The sequence below is a fragment of the Phyllobates terribilis genome, unplaced genomic scaffold (genome assembly GCF_046119375.1).
Source record: "Phyllobates terribilis strain yellow unplaced genomic scaffold, ASM4611937v1 Scaffold_1__5_contigs__length_1240528914, whole genome shotgun sequence".
NCBI lineage: Eukaryota > Metazoa > Chordata > Amphibia > Anura > Dendrobatidae > Phyllobates > Phyllobates terribilis.
The window spans coordinates 1,044,461,953-1,044,486,727 of NW_027362761.1; the positions used below are offsets into that span (position 1 = coordinate 1,044,461,953).

General features: G+C 43.5%; 1 protein-coding gene across 3 annotated transcripts in view; it reads right to left on the reverse strand.

Moving 5' to 3' along the window:
* ARFIP1 (ARF interacting protein 1) overlaps positions 1-24,775 on the reverse strand; it is a 182,014-nt gene that overhangs the window by 20,679 nt on the left and 136,560 nt on the right. For all 3 annotated transcript variants that reach the window (XM_073645296.1, XM_073645300.1, XM_073645306.1), the window contains one exon: positions 15,165-15,339. In XM_073645296.1, coding sequence (XP_073501397.1) covers positions 15,165-15,339 — 175 coding nt within the window. The remainder of the gene's footprint in view (positions 1-15,164; positions 15,340-24,775) is intronic.

The window sequence follows — 24,775 nt, forward strand, 5'->3', positions numbered from 1 at the left end:
AGAAGCCATAAGACTCCTTAGTGATACACGCACTTATAAAATACTGAAACAAGACCCTACCAGGGCATTCCTCACCGAAATGAAAAACCTTACTACCAGAGGATTTCGAGAAGGCTTCTTAAATAAACATGAATTTGAATATATTAATATACCTCACCCGAGGCTGGCAATCTTCTACTATCTCCCCAAAATTCACAAATCCCTCACTAACCCCCCCGGAAGACCAATCATATCAGGCATCCAATGCCTGACATCTAATCTTTCCAGGTATGTAGACCACCACTTGCATAACCTAGTACCCATGTTACCAACCTACCTAAAGGACAGTAAACACATTTTACAACTCCTTAAAAAAATAACCTGGAAGGATAACTACATTCTAGGCACTTTGGATATATACTCACTTTATATTCATTCAGCACGATAAAGTCTGCAAGGCGGCAACTTATTTCCTACATAAATTCAGTCAAACACCATCTGAACAAATTTAATTTATTAAAGAATGCATGCAGTTCATACACACCCATAATTTTTTTCTCCACCAGTCGCACTACTACTCCCAGCAATGGGGCACAGCCATGGGGACCAGGTTTGCGCCCAGTTATGCTAACCTCTACGTGGGCAGGTGGGAAGAGACGGCCATCTGCCCAGGGGGGGTGCTGCGTGCGAACCTGGTCCTCTGGCAACGGTTCATAGAGGATACTCTTTATTTGGTTGGGCGGCCAAGACTCACTTAATTGATTCCTAGAGGATATCAATCAAAATGATTTTCATCTTGAATTTACCTCCAATACAAGTACTCAACAAATTAATTTCTTAAACCTTAATATACATTAATAAGGGTCATATCCAGGACCTACTCCAAACCAATAGATGCCAATAGTTTCATTTCAATTGATAGTTGCCACCTACCTAATTGGCTATTAAATATACCCCGGAGCCAATATAAGAGATTACATAGAAATTGCTCCCAACCGCAAGATTTTGACGAGGAAGCAGGTATTCTGACTAAAAAATTTTTAGAAAAAGGCTATCAGGCACCTCTTCTGGAAACAGTCAAAAATCAGGTTAAAAAAATCCCTAGAACTATGTTGTTACGTGATAAAAATCAGTATACAGAAACTGATGAAATAAACTCTATATCCAACGAACCCTTAGGAGACATCCCAATTATTGTACAATTCAACTCAAATAGAAATTTACTATGTAAAATAGTAAAAAATCATTGAGACATCCTAAAGAATGACAAAATTCTTGGAGGAAAACTACCACCACAACCTAAATTTATTTTTAGGAAAGCCAATAATTTGGGCAATCTTATCGCCCCATCAGTCAGGAACCCACGTACTACAGAAATCAGATCTGCCCCATTCACGAAAAATCTACATGGCTTTTACCCCTGCAAAAAATGCAACGCCTGCAGGTACTCGCTCACTAGTAAACCAAAAATTATGAAAACGGACCAAAATGAATACCCGATTAAGGACTTCATCACATGTTTCTCACAAGGAGTCATATACTGCCTGAAATGCCCCTGTGGAAAATATTATGTATGCGCACCAAACGACCCATGAGTAAACGCATTAATGAGCACTATAGGAACATCAAAAATCATTTTATGGGTCATCCCCTTTCTAAACATTTCTAGAGGTACATGAGGGACATATACAGGGCACACGGATTATAGGGATACAGATTGTACCAAAACATTGGAGAAAAGGGGACTATATCAAAAGAATGTCCTGTACAGAAAGCTCCTGGATCTTTAAAATGGACATGCTTATACCAAGGGGCCTGAAAAGCGAGACAGAACTTTTTGCATTCCAATGATCTCCATTTCAGCATCCCCTATATAAAGGACCACTTACAACAGCAGGACCATCCCTGATGAAGGAAGCCGAACGCCTCTGAAACGCGTACGAATTTTGGTCCTCCTGCTGCTCAGTCTTCAGCCTGTCACAAGAGGATCACGAGACTGTGACGTCACGCAGGTCCTGTACCGCTAACGCGCCAGGATCTTTTGAGAGTACGAGTCACCGGCCGGGACTCTGCTCTACTGTGCGCTGCTGAAACTCCACCAACCACTTACCCCACCACCGCATGGGCTTCATCACCCGACGAGGCACCCTTAAGGAGGTAAGCCATCTACCGGCATTCCACCAGCCGCACCCTGTAATCATCCATTACAGCCAAAAAGGTATGATTTTCTGATGTGGAACTGTGACTGCGCTTACAGATTTGCAGACTGCAATAAAGCGAACGCTACCTGCTGTCTACACTAAAACCAGGGCATTAAACATTACTACCCAGCCACTACTAAAGTTTTAATAACTACCAGCAGATCTCCGCCTGCACCAGCGCTGTGTTTTGTACCAAGTGCATATCGGGGCTATTACCATAACCACTTCTGACTACGGGATCAGATCTGTGCTCCGTTCCATACGCACACAGCAAATACAATATCCACTTTCTGCCAGCAGGTATATCTAGGTCTTATATTCACAGTATTGACACTGATGCGACCACCTATTTATAATCCATGTGCCTTCTCTATCTAGGTAACTAAAAGGACATATCACCTCGCTTACTCCTTTTGCACCAACCTCCTATTCAGTCTCAGCAGGTCCAGGGACCTTGCTCTGTCAGTCAGGTATGGTCACTTATAACCATCAGCTTTTTACCACTTTTTGCTGATCCTATCCTTGTGTTCCTTCCTCTAGTTTTTCCTCGTCGGATCCACAACGGCCTACGAGAACATTTAATCCCACGGAACACATAGATTCATCCAGGTATAAACACGGAATCCCGGTCCAACCATTCTGTAAAACAACCTAAAACCTAACCCAATTCCCCTTTTTTTCTTTTAAGGTGTATCACCACCTCAAATTAAATTGACCTCTATGTACCTATCCACCAACCGCTTCCAATACGAACTTGACTCTAAACCGGACTCAGTCCCTGCAATCAGGACCATCGTCCACATCCCCTTTTGCATTGATTTTAATATTTCTTAATGTTTGTCATTTTATGGTAATAAATTTATCTTTTACCCTACCACTTCTCACTACTTCTTGTAATCTCGTAGTCCAGCGCAAATTTTTTCATTGTGTACTACTACAATTCTCTATTTGGGCACTTTGTGGCTAGCACCCCAATTTGCAGCAGGACTATCAGGTCATCTACTAGCGCCACTGTATTCCTTTTTTAAGGTACTTATTTAAGGGTTAATATCTCATATTTAGAGCACTGTGTAACCCAGGGTTCCCCAACTCCAGTCTTCAAGGCCCACCAACAGGTCATGTTTTCAGGATTTCCTTAGTATTGCACAGGTGATAATTACATCATCTGCACAGGCAATAATTCCATCACCTGTGTAATACTAGGAAAATCCTGAAAACATGACCTGTTGGTGGGCCTGGAGTTGGGGAATACTGGTGTATCCAATCAATATGTGCGGCAGGGTGGGTCAGTGGTTGCTTTGCAGAGCTAGGGTCCTTGTTTCACAATTTACTAAAGGCAATATCTGAAAGGCGTTTGTATGTTCTTCCCTGTCTTTGTGAGGCCTCTCCCAGGGTACACTGGTTTCCTCCAACACACCAAAGACAAACTGATAGAGAATTGAGAATTTCAGTACACATCTAAGCCTTCTCACACCAGGAATAGATGATCTGCTAATCTTAAAATTTGCCCTATTGCTTTTATGCCCACGGCTGACACTCTGCTGATAGTCAAATCACCCATGTCGTATTTCACCTGGTCAATACTATTTTCCGCATAGGAGATAATGCAGCTGCCCGAGGTGCTACTTTGGATCTCAATTTTGTAAATGGACCTTTATTAGGCAAGAGATTCTTTTGAAAAGCTTCCTGTGTCAGCACAATCCTTAATGACAGTTTCCAAAAAGGTCAAAAATAAATGTCAATTGCCATGCTGCATAACTAGTGATTTTGGAGTAATAGCTGCTCGTGTATAAATGAAACTTTGTATACAACAAAATACTTCGTAAAACAGTCCAAGCTCCATTAGCCAGGTAGAAGCAGCTCCTTTCATGTTCTCCATCAGACCCCAGTTGTGGTCTCATTCCTGCGGGGCAGGCCCAGAAAGCCCTGATCTCCAGACAAGAACACATATTATAGGTGAACAAGTATAATTTGCATTCCAGTGAAGACTTCAAATACCCAACAATCGTACTTTCCTTCTTACAAAGACATGAATATTTCATTTTGGAGGAGCCTGAACCTACCTGGATCTGCTACACAAGACTAGCTCCAAAACAATTATATGCCCTGTAGAAATGTGAAAATAATTATGCTAACAATGTCATTCAAATAGAAGAAAACAAACCCCTGCTTTAGACATAAGACGACTGACTAGGTGAGAAGGATTGTAATTCAAATCAACACTGGAGGTACAGACATTACCAGTGAGGTTCTGTCAGAATTGTCTGAAACCAGATACACTAGAAGTTTCTACAAAATATCATTTGTCTGTGGATCAGAGTAATGTTCAAGATTTTTTTTCCTCTCTTTTCATCCAGGTGTTATTATTTTGTGCAGTACAGCCGAACATGACTAGATCATTCACCACCAATGTGACAAATGGAGCCTTGTCTTTGAAGATCTGAGATATTCAAAGCAAAAGCCTGTCTGTTGTGGATGGTTTTACTTCAATATATCTACCCCCACAGCAATGGATAATAAATACAAGAATGTGCCTGTCAGGAACATACCGTGCTTCCCCGAAAATAGGCCCTAGCATGATTTTACAGAATTTTTGCAGTATGCTTGAAATATAAGCCCTACTTCAAAAATAACGCCTAGTTACAGACATGGCCGGCGTTAGGAGGAGTCAAACTGGGCGATCACCCAGGGCCCCGACTCTCTTAGGGGCCCCCAATGTTTGCATTCCGAAGTCAAGACTGCTGGAGGACCTTTGGTGAATTCACAGTCATGTGACCATAATGTCACCAAAAGGTCTCAACTGCAGGAATCTGGAGAACTGAACAGGAGACAGGCTGGTATGCGGGCCAGCGTTAGGGAAAATGAACGAGGGGCAAACTGGGCAGTTTTTCAGGGCCCCCCTAGCATTTCTATTCTGAGGACAAGCCTGATTGAGGACCTTAGGTGACATCGCAGTCATGTGACCATGATGTCTTTAAAAGTCTCAACAGCAGGAATCTGAAGAGGAGACGGGCTGGTATGGACTGTATGTGCAGTGTTTGCATATATACACGTGTATGTACATTTCTGCCAGAGGCCCATGGCACTTGTAAGAGTCCCAATTTAATAAGTGGTGTGCACCTTTTAAAGGGAATATGTCAGCAGGTCGTAGCCGACCGCGAAGTCGGCCCAGTTCTCCAAGGGTTTGGGTTCATGGAGAACTGGGCCGACTTCGCGGTCGGCTACAGGCTCTACCGTAGGGACGGGCTGCACCTCAATGGGGAGGGTGCAGCGGTGCTGGGGAAGAAGATGGCTAATAGGTTGGAGGAGTTTTTAAACTAGAGACGGGGGGGGGGGGGGGGACCAAGGAAATAGGTGGGATGTGAGGCAAGCAAGGGGGAAGGGGAGAAGTGAATATAATGAGGGTGGAGAGGGGGGTGGGGATAGTACAGTTAGATCGTTAGAGAAGAATAGGATAATAAATAACCCCAAAGTTTTATCTTGCATGCTGACCAACGCAAGAAGCCTGACCAATAAGGCGGATGAGCTGCGGGCGCTTATATCGGAGGAGAGGTATGACATCGTAGGTATAACAGAGACTTGGCTAGACGATAGCTACGACTGGGCGGTAAATTTATTAGATTATAGTTTATTTAGAAGGGACCGGAAACAGGGGAAAGGTGGAGGAGTCTGCTTATATGTAAAGTCATGTCTAAAACCCAGACTAAGGGAAGATATAGGAGAGGGAGAAGAGGGGGTCGAGTCCATGTGGGTAGAGATAGAGGGGGCAAAAAATAATAATAAAATATTACTGGGGGTCTGCTATAAGCCACCAAATATAACAGAGGAGAATGAGAATCTGCTATCAGGACAAATAGACAAAGTAGCAAAACATAATGAGGTGATTGTAATGGGGGATTTCAACTACCTGGATATTGACTGGGAAACAGAAACCTGTAGATCTCAGAAAGGAAAAAGGTTCTTGACAAATATTAAGGATAATTATCTCTCCCAACTAGTGCAGGAACCAACGAGAGGGAAGGCCGTGTTGGACTTAATATTGACTAATAGGCCTGATAGAATAACTGAGGTACAGATAGGGGGGCACCTAGGTAATAGCGATCATAATATTATCGACTTCAAAATGCCCTTCAGTAGGGTTATCAATAAGGGAACAACAAAAACATTAAACTTTAGGAGGGCGAAGTTTGATCAGCTGATAGAAAACCTTCAACTTATTGACTGGGACAAAGTACTTAATCAATGGAATACGAATACTAAATGGGAAACCTTCAAAAGAATTCTGAATACTCAGTGCGAGAGGTATATACCGTATGGGAATAAAAGGGCCAGAAATAAGAGGAAACCAATATGGTTGAACAAGAACGTAAAAGGGGCGTTAAATAGCAAAAAAGAGGCATTCAAGAGATTAAAACAGGAAAACAGTAAGGAGGCACTAATGTGTTACAAGGAAAAAACGAGAACCTGTAAAAAACAAATAAAAATAGCGAAGGAGGAAACAGAGAAACGTATTGCTAGGGAAAGTAGATCAAATCCCAAACTGTTCTTTACGTATATAAATAGTAAAAGGATTAAATCCGATAATATTGGACCGATAAAAAGTGAGGAAGGCAAAATCATAGAGAAAGATGAGGATAAAGCTAATCTATTAAATAATTTTTTTTCGACAACTTTCACAAAGGAAATAGAACTAACAGGAGAAATGAGAAGTGACAAGCTTAATCCTCCACTAAGTATGACTAATCTAACCCAAGTTGAGGTACAGAAACGCCTCAGTAACATTAAAATAAACAAATCACCAGGACCTGATGGCATACACCCACGGGTACTAAGGGAACTAAGTAATGTGATAGACAGACCGTTATATCTTATATTTAAGGACTCTGTTGAGACTGGGTCTGTACCACTTGATTGGCGACAGGCGAATGTAGTGCCAATATTCAAAAAGGGAGCGAAAAGTGACGCCGGAAACTATCGGCCGGTGAGTCTGACGTCCGTTGTGGGCAAAATTTTTGAAAGCTTCATTAAAGAGGCAATTACGGAGCATCTTGATGCTAATAATCTTTTAATCCCGAACCAACATGGATTCATGAGGAATCGCTCCTGCCAAACAAACCAGATTGACTTCTACGAGGAGGTTAGCTCTCGAGTAGATCAGGGGGAACCAGTGGATGTCGTGTATCTCGACTTCTCAAAAGCGTTCGATAGCGTGCCACATAATAGGTTGGTATACAAAATGAGAATGATGGGGCTGGGGGAAAATGTCTGCAAGTGGGTAGCTAACTGGCTAAGGGATAGAAGGCAGAGGGTGGTTATAAATGGAATATACTCAGATTGGGTAAGCGTCACTAGTGGGGTACCACAGGGGTCTGTACTAGGCCCAATGTTATTTAATATCTTTATTAACGACAGTCAACGGGATAAATAGTAAAATATCAATATTTGCAGATGACACAAAGTTATGTAAAACAATTAATACAAAAGAGGACAGTGCAGACCTACAGAGGGATTTGGATAAGCTGGGTAGGTGGAGCATTAAATGGCAAATGAGGTTTAACGAGGAGAAATGTAAGGTCATACATATGGGAAGGAAAAATGGAAGTCACCAGTACTCACTGAATGGGAAATCATTGGGGAATTCAGAGATGGAGAAGGACTTGGGCATCTTGATTGATAGCAAACTAAATTGGAGTGCCCAAAGTCAGGCCGCTGCTGTAAGGGCAAACAGGGTAATGGGATGCATCAGAAGAGGTATAGCTGCAAAGGATGAGAACATTGTTCTTCCACTGTACAAAGCTCTGGTCAGACCACACTTGGAATACTGTGCTCAGTTATGGGCCCCAATATATAGAAAGGATATAAATGAGCTTGAAAAGGTACAAAGGAGGGCAACAAAATTAATAAAGGGAATGGAGGGACTGCAATACCCAGAGAGGTTGGCAAAACTAGGACTATTCAGCCTGGAAAAGAGAAGGTTGAGGGGGGACATAATAAATGTGTACAAATATGTTAGGGGACAGTATAGAGATCTTGCCCGGGATTTGTTCAAAAGGAGGGATATTACGGTAACAAGAGGGCATTCACTAAGACTGGAAGAGAAAAGGTTTCAGCACCAGCATAGGAAGGGGTTCTTTACGGTAAGAGCAGTGAGAATATGGAATTCACTGAGTGAGGAGACGGTAATGTCGGATTCACTACACCAGTTCAAGCGGGGACTGGATGCATTTCTAGATACCAGGCAGATTTCAGCATATACTTAAAAATAAAATAAAATAGTAGGTTGATACAGGGATTTATTCTGACTGCTGGTTTCAGAGTCGGGAGGGAATTTTTCCTCAGGTGAAGATTGGCTAAATCATTTGGGGTTTTTGCCCTCCTCTGGATCAACTTTAGCAATTACAGAACTAACAGGTTGAACTTGATGGACGCAAGTCTTTATTCGGCTTTACAAACTATGTTACTATGTAATCTGAAGACAGCATGAGGTAGGGGTGAAAACACAGATTTCAGCACTGACTCTCTTAGCAAGCTTTGTGGTTTTGTTTACTTGCAATGATTGTTTTAGCATCAGGAGCTTATCATTGCTGAACAAAACAACACATGCCTCCTGGTCTGACTCTGCCCCCTTCTGCAGCTCATGGTCTGCAGTATAGACATTGTATATACAGTGACTGTTGTGGGTGGGGTTAGCTTCCTCAGCTCTGCAGTATTGCTAAATCTAAAAGCTCTGATGGTGCAGCCGTTCTGACACACAGTAATCTAAGTGAAATATCATTGAATTCTGGGTCTCTCTGCCTACATCATGCTGCTCTCAGATATGGTAGCAAAAATCTGCTGACAGATTCTCTCGGTGTTGTCGACGTCCGGGACTGCTCAATTGCGGAGGTTCTCAGTCTTCTGATAGTGGCCGCGGTTGGGTATAGCACATAAATGTGGAGTCACCGAGGGAATATATATAAACCTGCAAATAGATGCACAACCACGGATTATCAGAAAATATAAATATATTTTATTGGAACAGAAATTAAAAGCAAAGAGACCAGGGATAAAAATCCACACAGGTGGAACAGTCAGGCAGAGAGTATATGCACCAAAATCACTATCAATAAATGATTAATAAAAAGGTGAGATAATCCCTTGTTGTGCATCTATTTGCAGGTTTATATAATGATATGTATGGGGACAGAATGATCTATTAGTGATCGTTCTAACCTCATTGATCTTCATCAGCCTTTGTAAAGAGTAGATTGTTGTACATGGAAATAGGATCTCAAGAAATTAATGATGGAATTCGGTGTCTAGAGAATTAGGTTTATGATCCAGAATGTGTTGACATGATTACATTTGAATTAATGTAGATTTTTTTTGTTTAAGAATAAATGTTGATTGTTGTTCATTGAAAAAAAATAAGACATCCCCTAAAAATAAGCCCTAACGCATCTCTCGGAGCAAAAGATTAAATAAGACTCTGTCTTATTTTCGGAGAAACACAGTAGAAGGCAGCATAAAAATTATTGATTTAAATGGAACCTCACATTGATTCATGCTGCCCATATCGCGGGCAGCATGAATCAGAGCCTGGCTGCACGATTGCAGCCAAGTAGGTTTTTCTCTGTAATGCTCCTCAGGCGTTTTAGGGAAGATCTAGTTAGATATAGTTGGAAGAAAGGTCTCTCCCTAGCTACACAGTGTGCTGTCCTATCGCATAAACACAGTATAGCTCTGCACAAACATGGGAAATGTGTTATATTGTTTTACGGAGTTGGAAAAGACAAGAAAAGCTTTGTGAACTACAGGGTGGCACTGCTATATATAATTCACAAATACATAAGAAAATGATGAGTTGGGATTCTTACAAAGTTGAAAAAAAAAGTAAAATAAAAAAAGATCCACTGGTAGAGAACAGGAAGACGTGCCCTAACTAGTAAGTGTGCAAACATTCTCCAACATATATTTATTGGACAGAAACAATGAATTCACTGCTGAAGTACGAAGTATATGGCCTGTCTACTCCTAATTATACAGTTACAATGTGAAGTGTTGAAATGGAGAATTTTATTAGCAAAAGTGGTGATCTGACAACAAAATACATGGCAAACCTGCGGAGTGTACGTGTGACCTACATTTACAATTAAATACATAATTTCAGATATATTTTATCATAAACATCTGATTACAAAGCTATTTATTTACTCTCGCTGAATAAAAGATGAGTTTCCTAAAAAGATTACATTACATTTTTAAAGAGTTTTGCAGTTTTACTAAGGGCTGTGGAGTCAGTAAGCCAAACCACCGACTCCACAGCACTGGTCACTACGGAGCATGTACATAAAGGGCAGCACAGATTCATCTCACTACTGAGCGTGTACATAAAGTGCAGCACAGATTCATCTCACTACTGAGCGTGTACATAAAGGGCAGCACAGATTCATCTCACTACTGAGCGTGTACATAAAGGGCAGCACAGATTCATCTCACTACTGAGCATGTACATAAAGTGCAGCACAGATTCATCTCACTACAGAGCGTGTACATAAAGGGCAGCACAGATTCATCTCACTACTGAGCATGTACATAAAGTGCAGCACAGATTCATCTCACTACTGAGCATGTACATAAAGTGCAGCACAGATTCATCTCACTACTGAGCATGTACATAAAGTGCAGCAGAGATTCATCTCACTACTGAGCGTGTACATAAAGGGCAGCACAGATTCATCTCACTACTGAGCATGTACATAAAGTGCAGCACAGATTCATCTCACTACTGAGCATGTACATAAAGTGCAGCAGAGATTCATCTCACTACTGAGCATGTACATAAAGGGCTGCACAGATTCATCTCACTACTGAGCATGTACATAAAGTGCAACACAGATTCATCTCACTACTGAGCGTGTACATAAAGGGCAGCACAGATTCATCTCACTACTGAGCATGTACATAAAGTGCAGCACAGATTCATCTCACTACTGAGCGTGTACATAAAGTGCAACACAGATTCATCTCACTACTGAGCATGTACATAAAGTGCAGCACAGATTCATCTCACTACTGAGCATGTACATAAAGGGCAGCACAGATTCATCTCACTACTGAGCATGTACATAAAGGGCAGCACAGATTCATCTCACTACTGAGCGTGTACATAAAGGGCAGCACAGATTCATCTCACTACTGAGCGTGTACATAAAGGGCAGCACAGATTCATCTCACTACTGAGCGTGTACATAAAGGGCAGCACAGATTCATCTCACTACTGAGCATGTACATAAAGTGCAGCACAGATTCATCTCACTACAGAGCGTGTACATAAAGGGCAGCACAGATTCATCTCACTACTGAGCGTGTACATAAAGTGCAGCATAGATACATCTCACTACTGAGAGTGCACATAAAGTGCAGCACAGATTCATCTCACTACTGAGCGTGTACATAAAGTGCAGCACAGATTCATCTCACTACTGAGCGTGTACATAAAGTGCAGCACAGATTCATCTCACTACTGAGCGTGTACATAAAGGGCAGCACAAATTCATCTCACTACTGAGCATGTACATAAAGGGCAGCACAGATTCATCTCACTACTGAGCATGTACATAAAGTGCAGCACAGATTCATCTCACTACTGAGCATGTACATAAAGGGAAGCACAGATTCATCTCACTACTGAGCATGTACATAAAGTGCAGCACAGATTCATCTCACTACTGAGCGTGTACATAAAGTGCAGCACAGATTCATCTCACTACTGAGCATATACATAAAGGGCAGCACAGATTCATCTCACTACTGAGCATGTACATAAAGGGCAGCACAGATTCATCTCACTACTGAGCATGTACATAAAGTGCAGCAGAGATTCATCTCACTACTGAGCATGTACATAAAGGGCAGCACAGATTCATCTCACTACTGAGCGTGTATATAAAGGGCAGCACAGATATAAAGGGCAGCACAGATTCATCTCACTACTTGAGCATGTACATAAAGTGCAGCACAGATTCATCTCACTAATGAGCGTGTACATAAAGGGCAGCACAGATTCATCTCACTACTGAGCATGTACATAAAGGGCAGCACAGATTCATCTCACTACTGAGCGTGTACATAAAGTGCAGCACAGATTCATCTCACTACTGAGCGTGTACATAAAGTGCAGCACAGATTCATCTCACTACTGAGCATGTATATAAAGTGCAGCACAGATTCATCTCACTACTGAGCATGTACATAAAGGGCAGCACAGATTCATCTCACTACTGAGCATGTACATAAAGGGGAGCACAGATTCATCTCACTACTGAGCATGTACATAAAGGGCAGCACAGATTCATCTCACTACTGAGCATGTACATAAAGTGCAGCAGAGATTCATCTCACTACTGAGCATGTACATAAAGGGCAGCACAGATTCATCTCACTACTGAGCGTGTACATAAAGGGCAGCACAGATTCATCTCACTACTGAGCATGTACATAAAGTGCAGCAGAGATTCATCTCAATACTGAGCATGTACATAAAGGGCAGCACAGATTCATCTCACTACTGAGCATGTACATAAAGGGCAGCACAGATTCATCTCACTACTGAGCATGTACATAAAGTGCAGCAGAGATTCATCTCACTACTGAGCATGTACATAAAGGGCAGCACAGATTCATCTCACTACTGAGCATGTACATAAAGTGCAGCAGAGATTCATCTCACTACTGAGCATGTACATAAAGTGCAGCAGAGATTCATCTCACTACTGAGCATGTACATAAAGTTCAGCACAGATTCATCTCACTACTGAGCATGTACATAAAGGGCTGCACAGATTCATCTCACTACTGAGCATGTACATAAAGGGCAGCACAGATTCATCTCACTACGGAGCGTGTACATAAAGGGCAGCACAGATTCATCTCACTACTGAGCGTGTCCATAAAGTGCAGCACAGATTCATCTCACTACTGAGCGTGTACATAAAGTGCAGCACAGATTCATCTCACTACGGAGCGTGTACATAAAGGGCAGCACAGATTCATCTCACTACTGAGCGTGTCCATAAAGTGCAGCACAGATTCATCTCACTACTGAGCATGTACATAAAGTGCAGCAGAGATTCATCTCACTACTGAGCATGTACATAAAGTGCAGCAGAGATTCATCTCACTACTGAGCGTGTACATTAAGTGCAGCACAGATTCATCTCACTACTGAGCGTGTACATAAAGTGCAGCACAGATTCATCTCACTACTGAGCATGTACATAAAGTGCAGCACAGATTCATCTCACTACTGAGCGTGTACATAAAGTGCAGCACAGATTCATCTCACTACTGAGCATGTACATAAAGTGCAGCACAGATTCATCTCACTACTGAGCGTGTACATAAAGTGCAGCACAGATTCATCTCACTACTGAGCATGTACATAAAGTGCAGCACAGATTCATCTCACTACTGAGCATGTACATAAAGTGCAGCACAGATTCATCTCACTACTGAGCATGTACACAAAGTGCAGCACAGATTTATCTCAACTAAAAGCCAAGAGCAGGGAATCTTTCACCCCCTGGGACTTTTCAGACCTCTAATATGGGCATACAGGTGATAGAAATGTAAATCTATACATACCTGTATGTCCCATATTAGAGGTCTGCTTGCTTTTTTTTTATAAAATCCGTTTTTTTTTTTAGGCTTGATGACCGGGGGACGCCAAGAAATGCCTGTCTACCTACTTAATTTCGGGAGTCACAGTGACCTCCGGCGTGCGCAACAATAAGGTTTGGTCCCCAATTCCTCCAGGACAGTTACTAACTATCAGGATGCCGGGAGGAAGTGGGGACCAAACCTCATTATTGCTCACGCCAGAGGTCACTGGAGCGGAAATCACAGTGACTTCCCGGCATCTGCGCACTAGAGCACAGCAGTAAAATAGGGTAGGGAGGAAAAAAAAAAGCGTCTTAAGTTAAAGATGCATTGCGCATGCGCGGGATGTGCAGATCTAGAGTGTTGTGACGTGCATGGGAGGGAGAGAATATTTAAATTAAGTAGGTAGGCAGGCATTTCTTGGCGTCCCCCGGTCGCCAAGCCTAAAAAAAACGGACTTTATAAAAAGATGCATCAAAGCAAGCAGACCTCTAATATGAGCCATACAGGAAGGTATAAATTTACATTTCTATCACCTGTATGCCCATATTAGAGGTCTGAAAAGTCCCAGGGGGTGACAGATTCCCTTTAAACACACAGAGGGCCAAAATGAAAAACTTGGACAAAGTCGCGGGCCAACCAGTAGACAGTATAATGGGCCCCACATAGTCTCGCGTACAGTATAATGGGCCCCACATAGTCCTGCGTACAGTATAATGGGCCCCACATAGTCCTGCGTACAGTATAATGGGCCCCACATAGTCCTGCGTACAGTATAATGGGCCCTACATAGTCCTGCGTACAGTATAATGGGGCCCACATAGTCCTCCATACAGTATAATGGGCCCCACATAGTCCTCCATACAGTATAATGGGCCCCACATAGTCCTCCGTACAGTATAATGGGCCCCACAGACCTCTATACAATATAATGGGCCCCACATAGGGGTGGTGGTTCTGGTGTCGCGGGCCAAATATAACCACCCTGTGGGCCAGGTTTGGTTCACGGGCCAGAGTTTGACGTGTATGGAAACATTTAAATGCACATCCTGCATTGTTCTAATGAACCCATTTTATTGTATATAATTTAGGAGTCGGTCCATTTTATAGCGACTTCACCAAAATGGACACTGAATCTGACTCCACAGCCCTGGTATTACAGAGGGTTCTCTAAAGCAGATAACCCCCACTTAAGCCTTTGGGAAGCATAAAAAAAAAAATTGCGAAAGGTGAGGTAGAGGAAAAGGTCTATAGAAAATTCTAGGAGCAGGAAAATCAGACCCTTGTGAACAGATCCTGCTAATAAAGCCTTCTTCCCCATGTTATTGTGACTACATGTATTACCTTGTTCTCCTCTAAGAACTTCAGTTTCACAGAGACATCATTCCTCATCTTGTCATACTTTTCTTTGTGCATCTGGAACATCTGCTGCGACTGCTCAATCTTCGGCATTGTTGTGGCATCTCGTGGTCCCAGATTTAGCTCCTCCAAATCTGTACGGTACGCATCATACTCAACCCTGGTAAAAATAAAAAAATTAAAGTTTATTAGTAAGTGTTAGTAACGTGGGAAAATCTAAAAATATACAAGGATAAATATGTAATCTGCTTGAGTATGTGGCACTATTGATTTTTAAATCTAATAATCATCACTATTAAAAGTATTCAATTAGAGTTTTTGTGCATCCTTATTGTGGAAAAATTTTAGATAAACATATATGAACCATGAGAGTTGGATGTTGTTGGTTGATTTATTTTAAAAGATCTGCTCACATGTGACGTACAGAAGTAAGGATTTACACAATTGTTGCTCAATGGACGTTTTCAGCAAGGGATGAGGGCAGTAATACATGACGGATTGTGCAAATTGAACACAATAGTTTGCAACCTGCATCCACAGAAGTAGTGGCATCAATTGCGTGTTTTAGGCCACTGCCCCACAATCAGTATTTTTTTCTCAGGAGCGGGAGCCAAAACCAGGTGAGGAACAATCATCCACCTGGTTCTCTCACTTGTGTTTCCTTCCTTCGAAGTACACACCACATACCCTTATCTCTGTGAGTGGCAGTTGTGTATTTTCCTCCTCCAGGCTCCTCCCATCAGTTTCTGGATAACTTTGCCACCTGACTTCCACATTTCCTATCCTGTGATAATCCCACTCTCATCATGGGGGACTTTAACATACCCATTGATAAGCCGCTTTTCCCATTTGCCTCTCAACTTCTTTCTCTAACCGCCTCATTCGGCCTCTCACAGCTTACTAACTCTCCTACACATTTAGACAGGAATACTCTGGACCTGGTCTTCTCACGAATATGCTCGCTGCATGATTTTACTAACTCCTCTCTACCACTCTCTGACCATAACCTTTTATCCATCTCTGTCAAGGACAGTCTCCTCCCCTGGGACACCCCCACTTACCATACACACAGGAATCTACGTGCCATCAATATCCAGCAGCTTATGAACAATCTAGTCATCCTTGGCTCCCATCCTCTCCCTCCTCTGTCCAGACTCAGCATTGTCACACTAAAACTACACATTGAAGAGTGCCCTGGATGAAGTAGCACCTGCTACACGCAGAATGATCCGGCATCGACGACAACCCTAGCACACGATGCAAACACGTTTTCTCTAGCGCTGCTCAAGGTGCACTGAGCGTCTGTGGAGAAAGTCACTTTCAGCAGGAGACTTCATCCACTATAAGTTCATGCTCAAAACTTCTAACTCTGCTCTCCATCTGGCTAAACAAGTCTACTTTACCACCCTCATCACATCTCTAGCCAACAATCCTAAAGAACTCTTTGAAACCTTCCACTCCCTCCTGAGCCCTAAAGTACAGACCCCCCCATCACCAACCTAAGCGCTGACGATCTGGCCACTTACTTCCTACAAAGAATCAATTGTATCCGTCAAGACATTTTTGCACAATCCAGAGTCTGGATCCCCTTCCCCCCTGCACCGCAAGTGCTCTTTCCATCTTAGAGCCAGTGACAGAAGAAGTAGTGACCAGACTCCTCGCTACTTCTCGCCCTACAACCTGAAACAGTAACCCTATTCCCTCACATCTCCTTCAGTCCCTTTCCCCAGCTGTCACTACCCACCTAACTAAAATACTGAACCTCTCTCTTTCTTCAGGTATCTTTCGCTCTTCATTTAAATATGCCATCATAACCCCTTTATTCAAAAAGCCATCCCGTGACAAGATCTGCCCTGCTAACTACAGACCGGTCTCTAATCTTCCCTTCATCTCAACTCCTGGAACGCTTGGTCCACTCCGCTAATCCGCTATCTCTCAGATAACTCTTCTCGACCCTTTACAATCCGGTTTGCGCTCCTCACACTCTACCGAAACTGCCCTCACTAACGTATCTAATGATCTACTAACAGCTAAATCTAATGGTCACTACTCCCTGCTGTTTCTCCTGGATGTCTCTGCCGCTTTTGACACTGTGGATCACCAGCTCCTCCTCACTATGCTCCGCTCTATAGGCCTCAAGGACGCTGTTCTCTCCTGGTTCTCCTCCTATATCTCTGACCGCTCCTTCACTGTATCTTTTGCTGGCTTCTTCCTCTAACCTTCCCCTTACTATCTGGGTTCCACAAGGCTCAGTCCTAGGCCCCCTCCTCTTCTCTTTGTATACTGCCCCTATTGGACAAACCATCAGATTTGGTTTCCAGTATCATCTCTATGCTGATGACACCTAGCTATACACCTCTTCACCTGACATCACCCCCACTCTAATAGAAAAACCAGCTAACATCATGTCCTCCCTCTATCTGAAACTGAATCTCTCCAAAACTGAACTCCTTATTTTTCCTCCCTCTACTAACCTACCTATAGCTGATTTTGCGATTTCCTTGTGCGGTGCCACCATAACTCCCAAGCAGCAAGCTCGCTATCTTGGAGTCATATTTGACACACAACTTTCCTTTATTTCTCATATGCAATCATTCACTCGCTCATGTCACCTGCACCTTAAAAACATCTCCAGAATCCGACCTTTTCTAACATTTGAAACTGCAAAAACTCTTAGGCTATGTGCCCACATAGCGTTTTTGCGGTGTTTAACAGCCGCAAAAGCGCTTGTAAAACCATCTGCCATGCAAAGCAATGTGAATTCGGATGTGCTGTGCACATGATGCGCTAATTAGCGCGCCGAATTCGCACTGCGTTACAAAACGCAGCATGGCCATTTCTACCGCGATTACGCCACAAATTCGCAGCCATTGAGAAACATTGAAACGCAGCAAATCGGCAGTTATATGTGGATTTGCTGAGTTTCAATTAAATTCAATGGCCGCGAATTTGCAGCGTAATCACGGTGCGTGTGGTACCCAGGATGGAGAGGAGACTACAACTCCCCCTCATCCCGGCTACCACGCGGTGAAAGGTGGGCATTAGACCTACCGGTAATGGGGTTTCCAGGAGTCCCTCATGACAGCACCCTCAGGAGGACGTCCTTCATATCTCTGATAGGGACAGGAAACAGAAGAGTTTAAAAAGCCCCCCCCCTCCACTCATACCTTCAGTGATTTTCCAAGTACCACACCAGGATGGATGCAACGCTATTTTATTTAGCTTCCTTCTATCTATGTTAACATGACACAGCAGAATGGAATATAAAGGAGGGAATAATAGGTGCTGTCATGAGGGACTACTGGAAACCCCATTACCGGTAGGTCTAATGCCCACCTTCCAGTACGTCCCTCCTGACAGCACCCTCAGGAGATTACCAGAGTATATATTCAGGGAGGGATTAAAGCTTGGAGGACCTTCCTTCCGAAAGCCATTTTCTGGTTAGACAGAATGTCCAGCTTATAGTGTCTGCAAAAAGCGTTTAAACTTGTCCATGTTGCAGCTCTACATATTTGGTCCATAGATGCACCTGCTCGTTCTGCCCATGATGTGGCCATTGCGCGGGTAGAATGGGCTCTGATATTATCTGGAGGGGTTTTCCCCTCTGAAAAATAGGCTAGATGTATCACAGATGTGACCCATCTTGCCAGAGTCATTTTTTAAGCCTTTTTCCCTTTGTTTTTACCTGCGAATTGTACAAACAGGTTAGAGTCAATTCACCAATCTTTTGTTGTTTCTAGATACTGAAGAACTACCCTCCTGACATCTAGGGAATGAAAGGCTAGTTCTTGCTCATTTCTATAGCCCTGACCGAACGAGGGTAAAACTATTTCTTGATTCATGTGAAAAGGTGTTGCCACCTTTGGCAAGAATGCTGGATCCAGTCTGAGGATGATACAGCTGTCCAGAATCCTTAGGTAGGGATCTTTTATTGAGAATGCTTGTATCTCCCCAATGCGTCTTGCTGTGGTTATAGCCACTAGAAAAACTGTTTTGAAGGAGAGAATTCTTTCACTTGCCTCTCCGAGGGGTTCGTAAGGATGTTTGCACAGATTACTTAAGACTGGATTCAAATCCTAAGGGGGGATATGAGTTTTTACTGTCGGTCTCATTCTCATTGTGGCTTTCATGAATCTCTCAATCCAAGCATGATGTGCCAGGGGGAAGTCCATAAAAGTACTTAAAGCTGCAATCTGCACCTTTAGAGTGCTAGGTCTTAGACCTTTGTCAAAACCAGCCTGCAGAAATTCTAATACCTCTGAGGTTAGGACTCGAATCTTCAATTGCACTGCAGACTCCCCGTATAGTGTACAAAACGTCTTCCATATTTTTGTGTAGATTGCTGATGCTACAGGTTTTCTACTATTTTTCATTGTTGAGATTACCGCGTCTGAGAGTCCTTTGGACCTTAGGATCTTTCTTTCAGGATCCAGGCTGAAAGTTGTAGAAATTTTACCTTGGAAGAGTAGATCCTGTCTTTCTGGTAGAATAATTGGATCCTCCAGGGCCATCCTCTTCAGTAAAGGAAACCAGCTCCTCTTGGGCCAGAAAGGTAAGATTATTATTACCCTGGACCGATCTTCCTGTATCTTTCTTAACACTAGTGGAATTAAGGGTAGAGGATGAAATGCGTAAGCCAGGTCCATGTCCCACTTCTGGGACAGAGCATCTACTCCGGCTGGTCTGTCTCCTGGGTTGAGAAAGAAAATTTTTTCTGTTTTTGCGTTTTTCCGGGTGGCAAATAGATCGACTTGAGGGGAACCCCATCTGAGTTCTATGTGACGGAATTCCTCCCAATTCAGCTCCCATTCTGTTTGTTGTAAGGTTTTTCGACTGAGGAAGTCGGCCACCGAGTTCTGAGACCCTTTCAGATGTATCGCTGTTATTGAAAGTACTGTTTTTTCTGCCCACTGAAAAATGTTGTTCGATAAGGCTTGCAGCTGGTGATGTCTTGGCCCCCCCCTGATGTTTGAGGAAGGCCACGGTTGTCATATTGTCTGACAGGACTCTGAAATGCTGATGTTTCAGATCCGTCTGACATGTCTTCAAGGTTTTCCAGACTGCTAGGAGCTCTTTTAGGTTCGATGATCAAGGAAGGTATTGTGCGTGCCAGGTACCTTGTAGGTACTGATCTTCCACATGTGCTCCCCAGCCTCTGCTGCTTGCGTCGGTGGTAAGGGTGATGAAGGGGATCAACTTCCACATAACTCCCTTTTCCAGGTTGGTTCTTGAAATCCACCACTTCAGAGATTTCTTTGCTGTTCCTAACAAGGTTATCTTCTTCCAGACTCTCTATCTTCCTGTTCCAGGATCCTAGGATCTGATGTTGAAGGGGCCTTGAATGAAATTGGCTCCACCGAACCGCAGGTATGGAGGCTGTCATCAGACCCAGGATCTTCATGCACTCTTTGATTGTCACCTTCGATTTCTTTCGGAAAGCAATGATTCTGTCTTTGAGATCTGTTCATTTTTGTTCTGGAAGAAAAGACATCTGTCGTTCTGAGTTCAGAAGAATCCCTAGAAAGATCTTTCTTCTTCCCGGTAACAAATATGATTTCTCCCAGATTATAATCCAACCTAGATTCTTCAGAACTAAGGTGGTTGAGGATAAACTGGCTCTTAATTGCTGAGGAGAGTCTGCGATTAGTAGGAAATGGTCCAGGTATTGGACACAATTAGAATTCCTTGAATTCCTTGTTCTCTTATAAACGCCATAATCTCGGCTACAAGTTTGGTGAAAATGCGTGGAGCCGAGGAGAGACCAAACGGGAGGCAGCTGAACTGATAATGCTGTATGTTCTGCCCGTCCTTCAATGCGAATCTTAGATATTTCTGGCTGTGAGGATGAATGGGTACATGATGGTAAGCCTCTTTGAGGTCTAACGTGCACATCACCATGTTCTCTCTGATCAGGGGAATCGTGGATCTGATGGATTCCATTTTGAATTTTTTGTACACCACTGATTTGTTTAATGACTTTAGATTTATAATTGTGCGGTAATCACCTCCTGGCTTTTTTATCGAGAACAGGTTTGAATAGTACCAAGAAAACTGTTCGGCCACTGGCACCGGTATTACTACGCCTGCAAGTAACAGCTTCCCCACATCTGTCCGTAATCTCTGCTGGACTAGTGGAGACTGAGCAGTCGTTAGATGGAATCTCTCTTGGGGAACTTTTACCATCTCTATCTTGTACCCATCTGCAATTAGCTGGAGTATCCATGGATTGCTGGATACCCCCGACCATGCTCCCAGAAAACGTTGGAGTCTCCCTCCTACTCTTATGGCGTCATTGTCTACGCGAGCTATTTCCCGTACTAGAAAAGGTATTCCTGCTTTTACCCCCCGTTTGGTAGCTCCATCTACCCGATTTTCCCTTTCCAGTGTATTCTGATCTCTGTTGGGGACGTGGTCTCCGAAAGGATGTTATTTTCCTGGGTTTTTCCTCTGGAAATCCCTTCTTTTCGTCCGAGGCCTTTTCCAGCATATCATCTAGAACTGGACCGAACACTCGGAGTCCAGAAAAGGGGATGGAGAACAATTTGTTTTTGGACTGGTTATCTCCAGACTAGGTTTTTAGCCATACTGCTCACCTGGCTGCAGTAGATAATGCGTCATTTCTCGCAGCAAATCTAATTGATTCGGCTGAGGCGTCGGCCATAAACTCTGTTGCCATTCTTAGCAGAGGGATGGAGTCTCTGATCTCGTCTCTGGAAGTTTTGTTCCTCAGATGGTCTTCCAACTGTTCCAACCAAATGATCATGGATCTTGCTATAGAGGTTGCTGCGATGTTTGTTTTAATTACCGCAGCTGCAGTTTCCCAAGTTTTCTTAAGGAGGTTGTCTGCCTTCCTGTCCATAGGGTCCTAACCCTCCGTCACATACAATAGGCCTGACAGGCACATCTCTTATTTGCCGGGAGTTTTGAAATGTTTGTATTTCAGAGTTATTAGTTTTATGTTAAGTAAATGGGTTTTTTTTTGCACCTGATTATGTGTAGTCTCTTATTACATCCCTATGAAGGTCACTGATCACTTTTAGAGCACTGAAATTGCAAATATTAGATATTATAGGTATTTTTCTAGCCTGCGCCTGACAGTCACATTGTATGTGAACTCGTTAGAACAGATATTGTATGTGACGGAGGGTTAAGCATGACGAGTCCTCAAAGGAGATCAATGTCTTTTTTGCTACTCTAGCTATTGGAATATCAATCTTTGGGATCTCCTCCCACAGCTTGATTTCCTCTGGCTCAAAAGGCAAACAGGATCTGAAACTTCTGGGAATTACTAGTTTTTTCTCTACCTCCTCCCATTCCTCTAAAATCATGGCTTTAATGTGATTATTGACAGGGAATACTCTGTTCATACGTGTTCTCAACCCTCCGAACATTTCATGTTATACTGAGGAGGGTAGGAGGGTTGGAGGGTGTCTTCCACTTTGATAGTGTTCCTTACTGACGATAAAAGTGGTTCAGTGTTTTCACAAGAAAAGAGATATTTCTTTCTTTCTTCTGGGGGAACTGAAATAGATCCCTCCCTTTCATCCTGTTCAGGATTGGAGTAAACTGATAGTTCTTCCTCCTCCTCTGAGCTAGATTCTATCTCCCACCGGGGTCTCTTTTGCCTAGGTCCGGGTTGGGAAGTTTGTGTGGGGATCATATTTGTGACTGAACTTTGGACCTCCTCTCTTATTATGGATCTTATGTCCGACATGAAGGAGGAATGTTCATCCCTGACTACTGGGGCAATACAGTCGGTACATAATTGCTTCCCATATGTGTCCGGTAGCTTCAGGTTACAGATGGCGCATCTTTTCCCTTTTTTCTTAGGGGTTGATGATGTTGTGGTTTTTTAGAGCCCTCCTTGTCCTAAAACAACAAGGGATCATATAGCAACCTACAGATGGTAGCAGGTAACTTAGACCAAGAAACTCCCATTAACTCACATGTACCGGGGTTTCTGCTGGCATATCAGGGCGACCAGTGGTTAATTCTCCCATGGCTGGTGTCCAGACACAGTGATACCTCAGATGCAGCCCCACATTTAAATAGCCTGTCTCACCTGTCTTCCATCTGCTTCGTCAAAATGTAGGCGTTTCCCCTTTAATTTCAGGTTGGAGCCCTTTTTTTCATATGCAGACCGGAACCGGAAGTGCGTTCCAGCGTGGATAGCACGCCGGTTACTAGAGGCAGGCACTCCACTGCCCCTGCAACCGGAAATGCTGCTCACTCCTTCTCCCCTACGCACATCGGATCACGCGCAGGGCTGCAGCGGCATGGACCCAGAGCCCCCTTTGTGGGGGAAACCGGTCCACCTCGGGAGCCACATGCTCAACCGGCCAGGCTGAGGGACCCCTTGTCAGACGGGGTGTCGGCCTCCGGACCGCGGCAGAAGGAAGGGGAGGAGTGCGAGGACCCCAACCCGATCCTCCTGGATCCGGCTTCAGGAGCTCCTGCTCACTGGAGGTAAGATCTTCTGCGTCCTGTATCCGATAGGGACCGGAAAAACACTGAAGGTATGGGTGGAAGGGGGGGCCTTTTAAACTCTTCTGTGTTTCCTGTCCGTATCAGAGATATGAAGGACGTCCTCCTGAGGGTGCTGTCAGGAGGGATGTACTGGAAAAAGAAATAAAGTTAAACATAAAAAAAAACCTGAATACTCACCTCTCCGGTGGGCTCCCGGCCGTGTCCTCTCTCCTTGGCGTCCCGCGGTGTACTTGCAGGACCTGCAGTGACGTCATTTGGGCAGCTGATGGACACGCGACCGCTGACGTCAGGTGATGGTCGCGTGACCATCAGCTGACCAAAGGACGTCACCGCAGGGCCTGCCAGTACACCGCGGAGAGAGGATCGTCGCCGGGAGGAGACCGGAGAGGTGAGTATACAGGTTTTTTTTATTTTTAACTTTTTAATTCTTTATTTTTTTTTTTTATTATAGATGCAGCATTTAAAGCATCTAAGTTGGTCACACAATATAAATCCATGCCAGTAAGTCGCTTGGAAAAGTGCTTGAAAAACGCATGCGTTTTCGCATGTAAAAATGCTGATAAAGCGCTTCTCTATGGCAGAAAAAACGCAAGTAAATCTGCATGCGTTTTTTTCTGCCAGAGAGAGGCAAAAACGCTCTGCATCAAATCTGCTATGTGGGCACATAGCCTTACTGTGGCTCTTAATCACTCTCGTCTTGACTACTGCAACTCTCTTCTAATTGGTCTCCCTCTAAACAAACTCTCTCCTCTCCAGTTCATTCGGAATGCAGCAGCCAGGGTCGTATTTCTATCAGGCGGCTTCACCGACGCCTCTACCCTGTGCCAGTCATTGCACTGATTGTATTGTATTCTGTAATGAATAGGTAAACTCATCTCTCTCACCCACAAAGCTCTCCACAATTCTGCACCGCCCTATATCTCTTCCGTCATTTCTTTCTATCACCCTTCCCGTGCCCTCCGTTCTGCAGCTGATCTAAGACTAACATCCTCCTTAATCCGCACCTACGTCTCCAAGAGTTCTCTCGTGCTGCGCCAGTTTTCTGGAATACACAACCCCAAACAATCCGACTAATATCTAGCTCCCATGTTTTTAAACGTGCTTTAAAA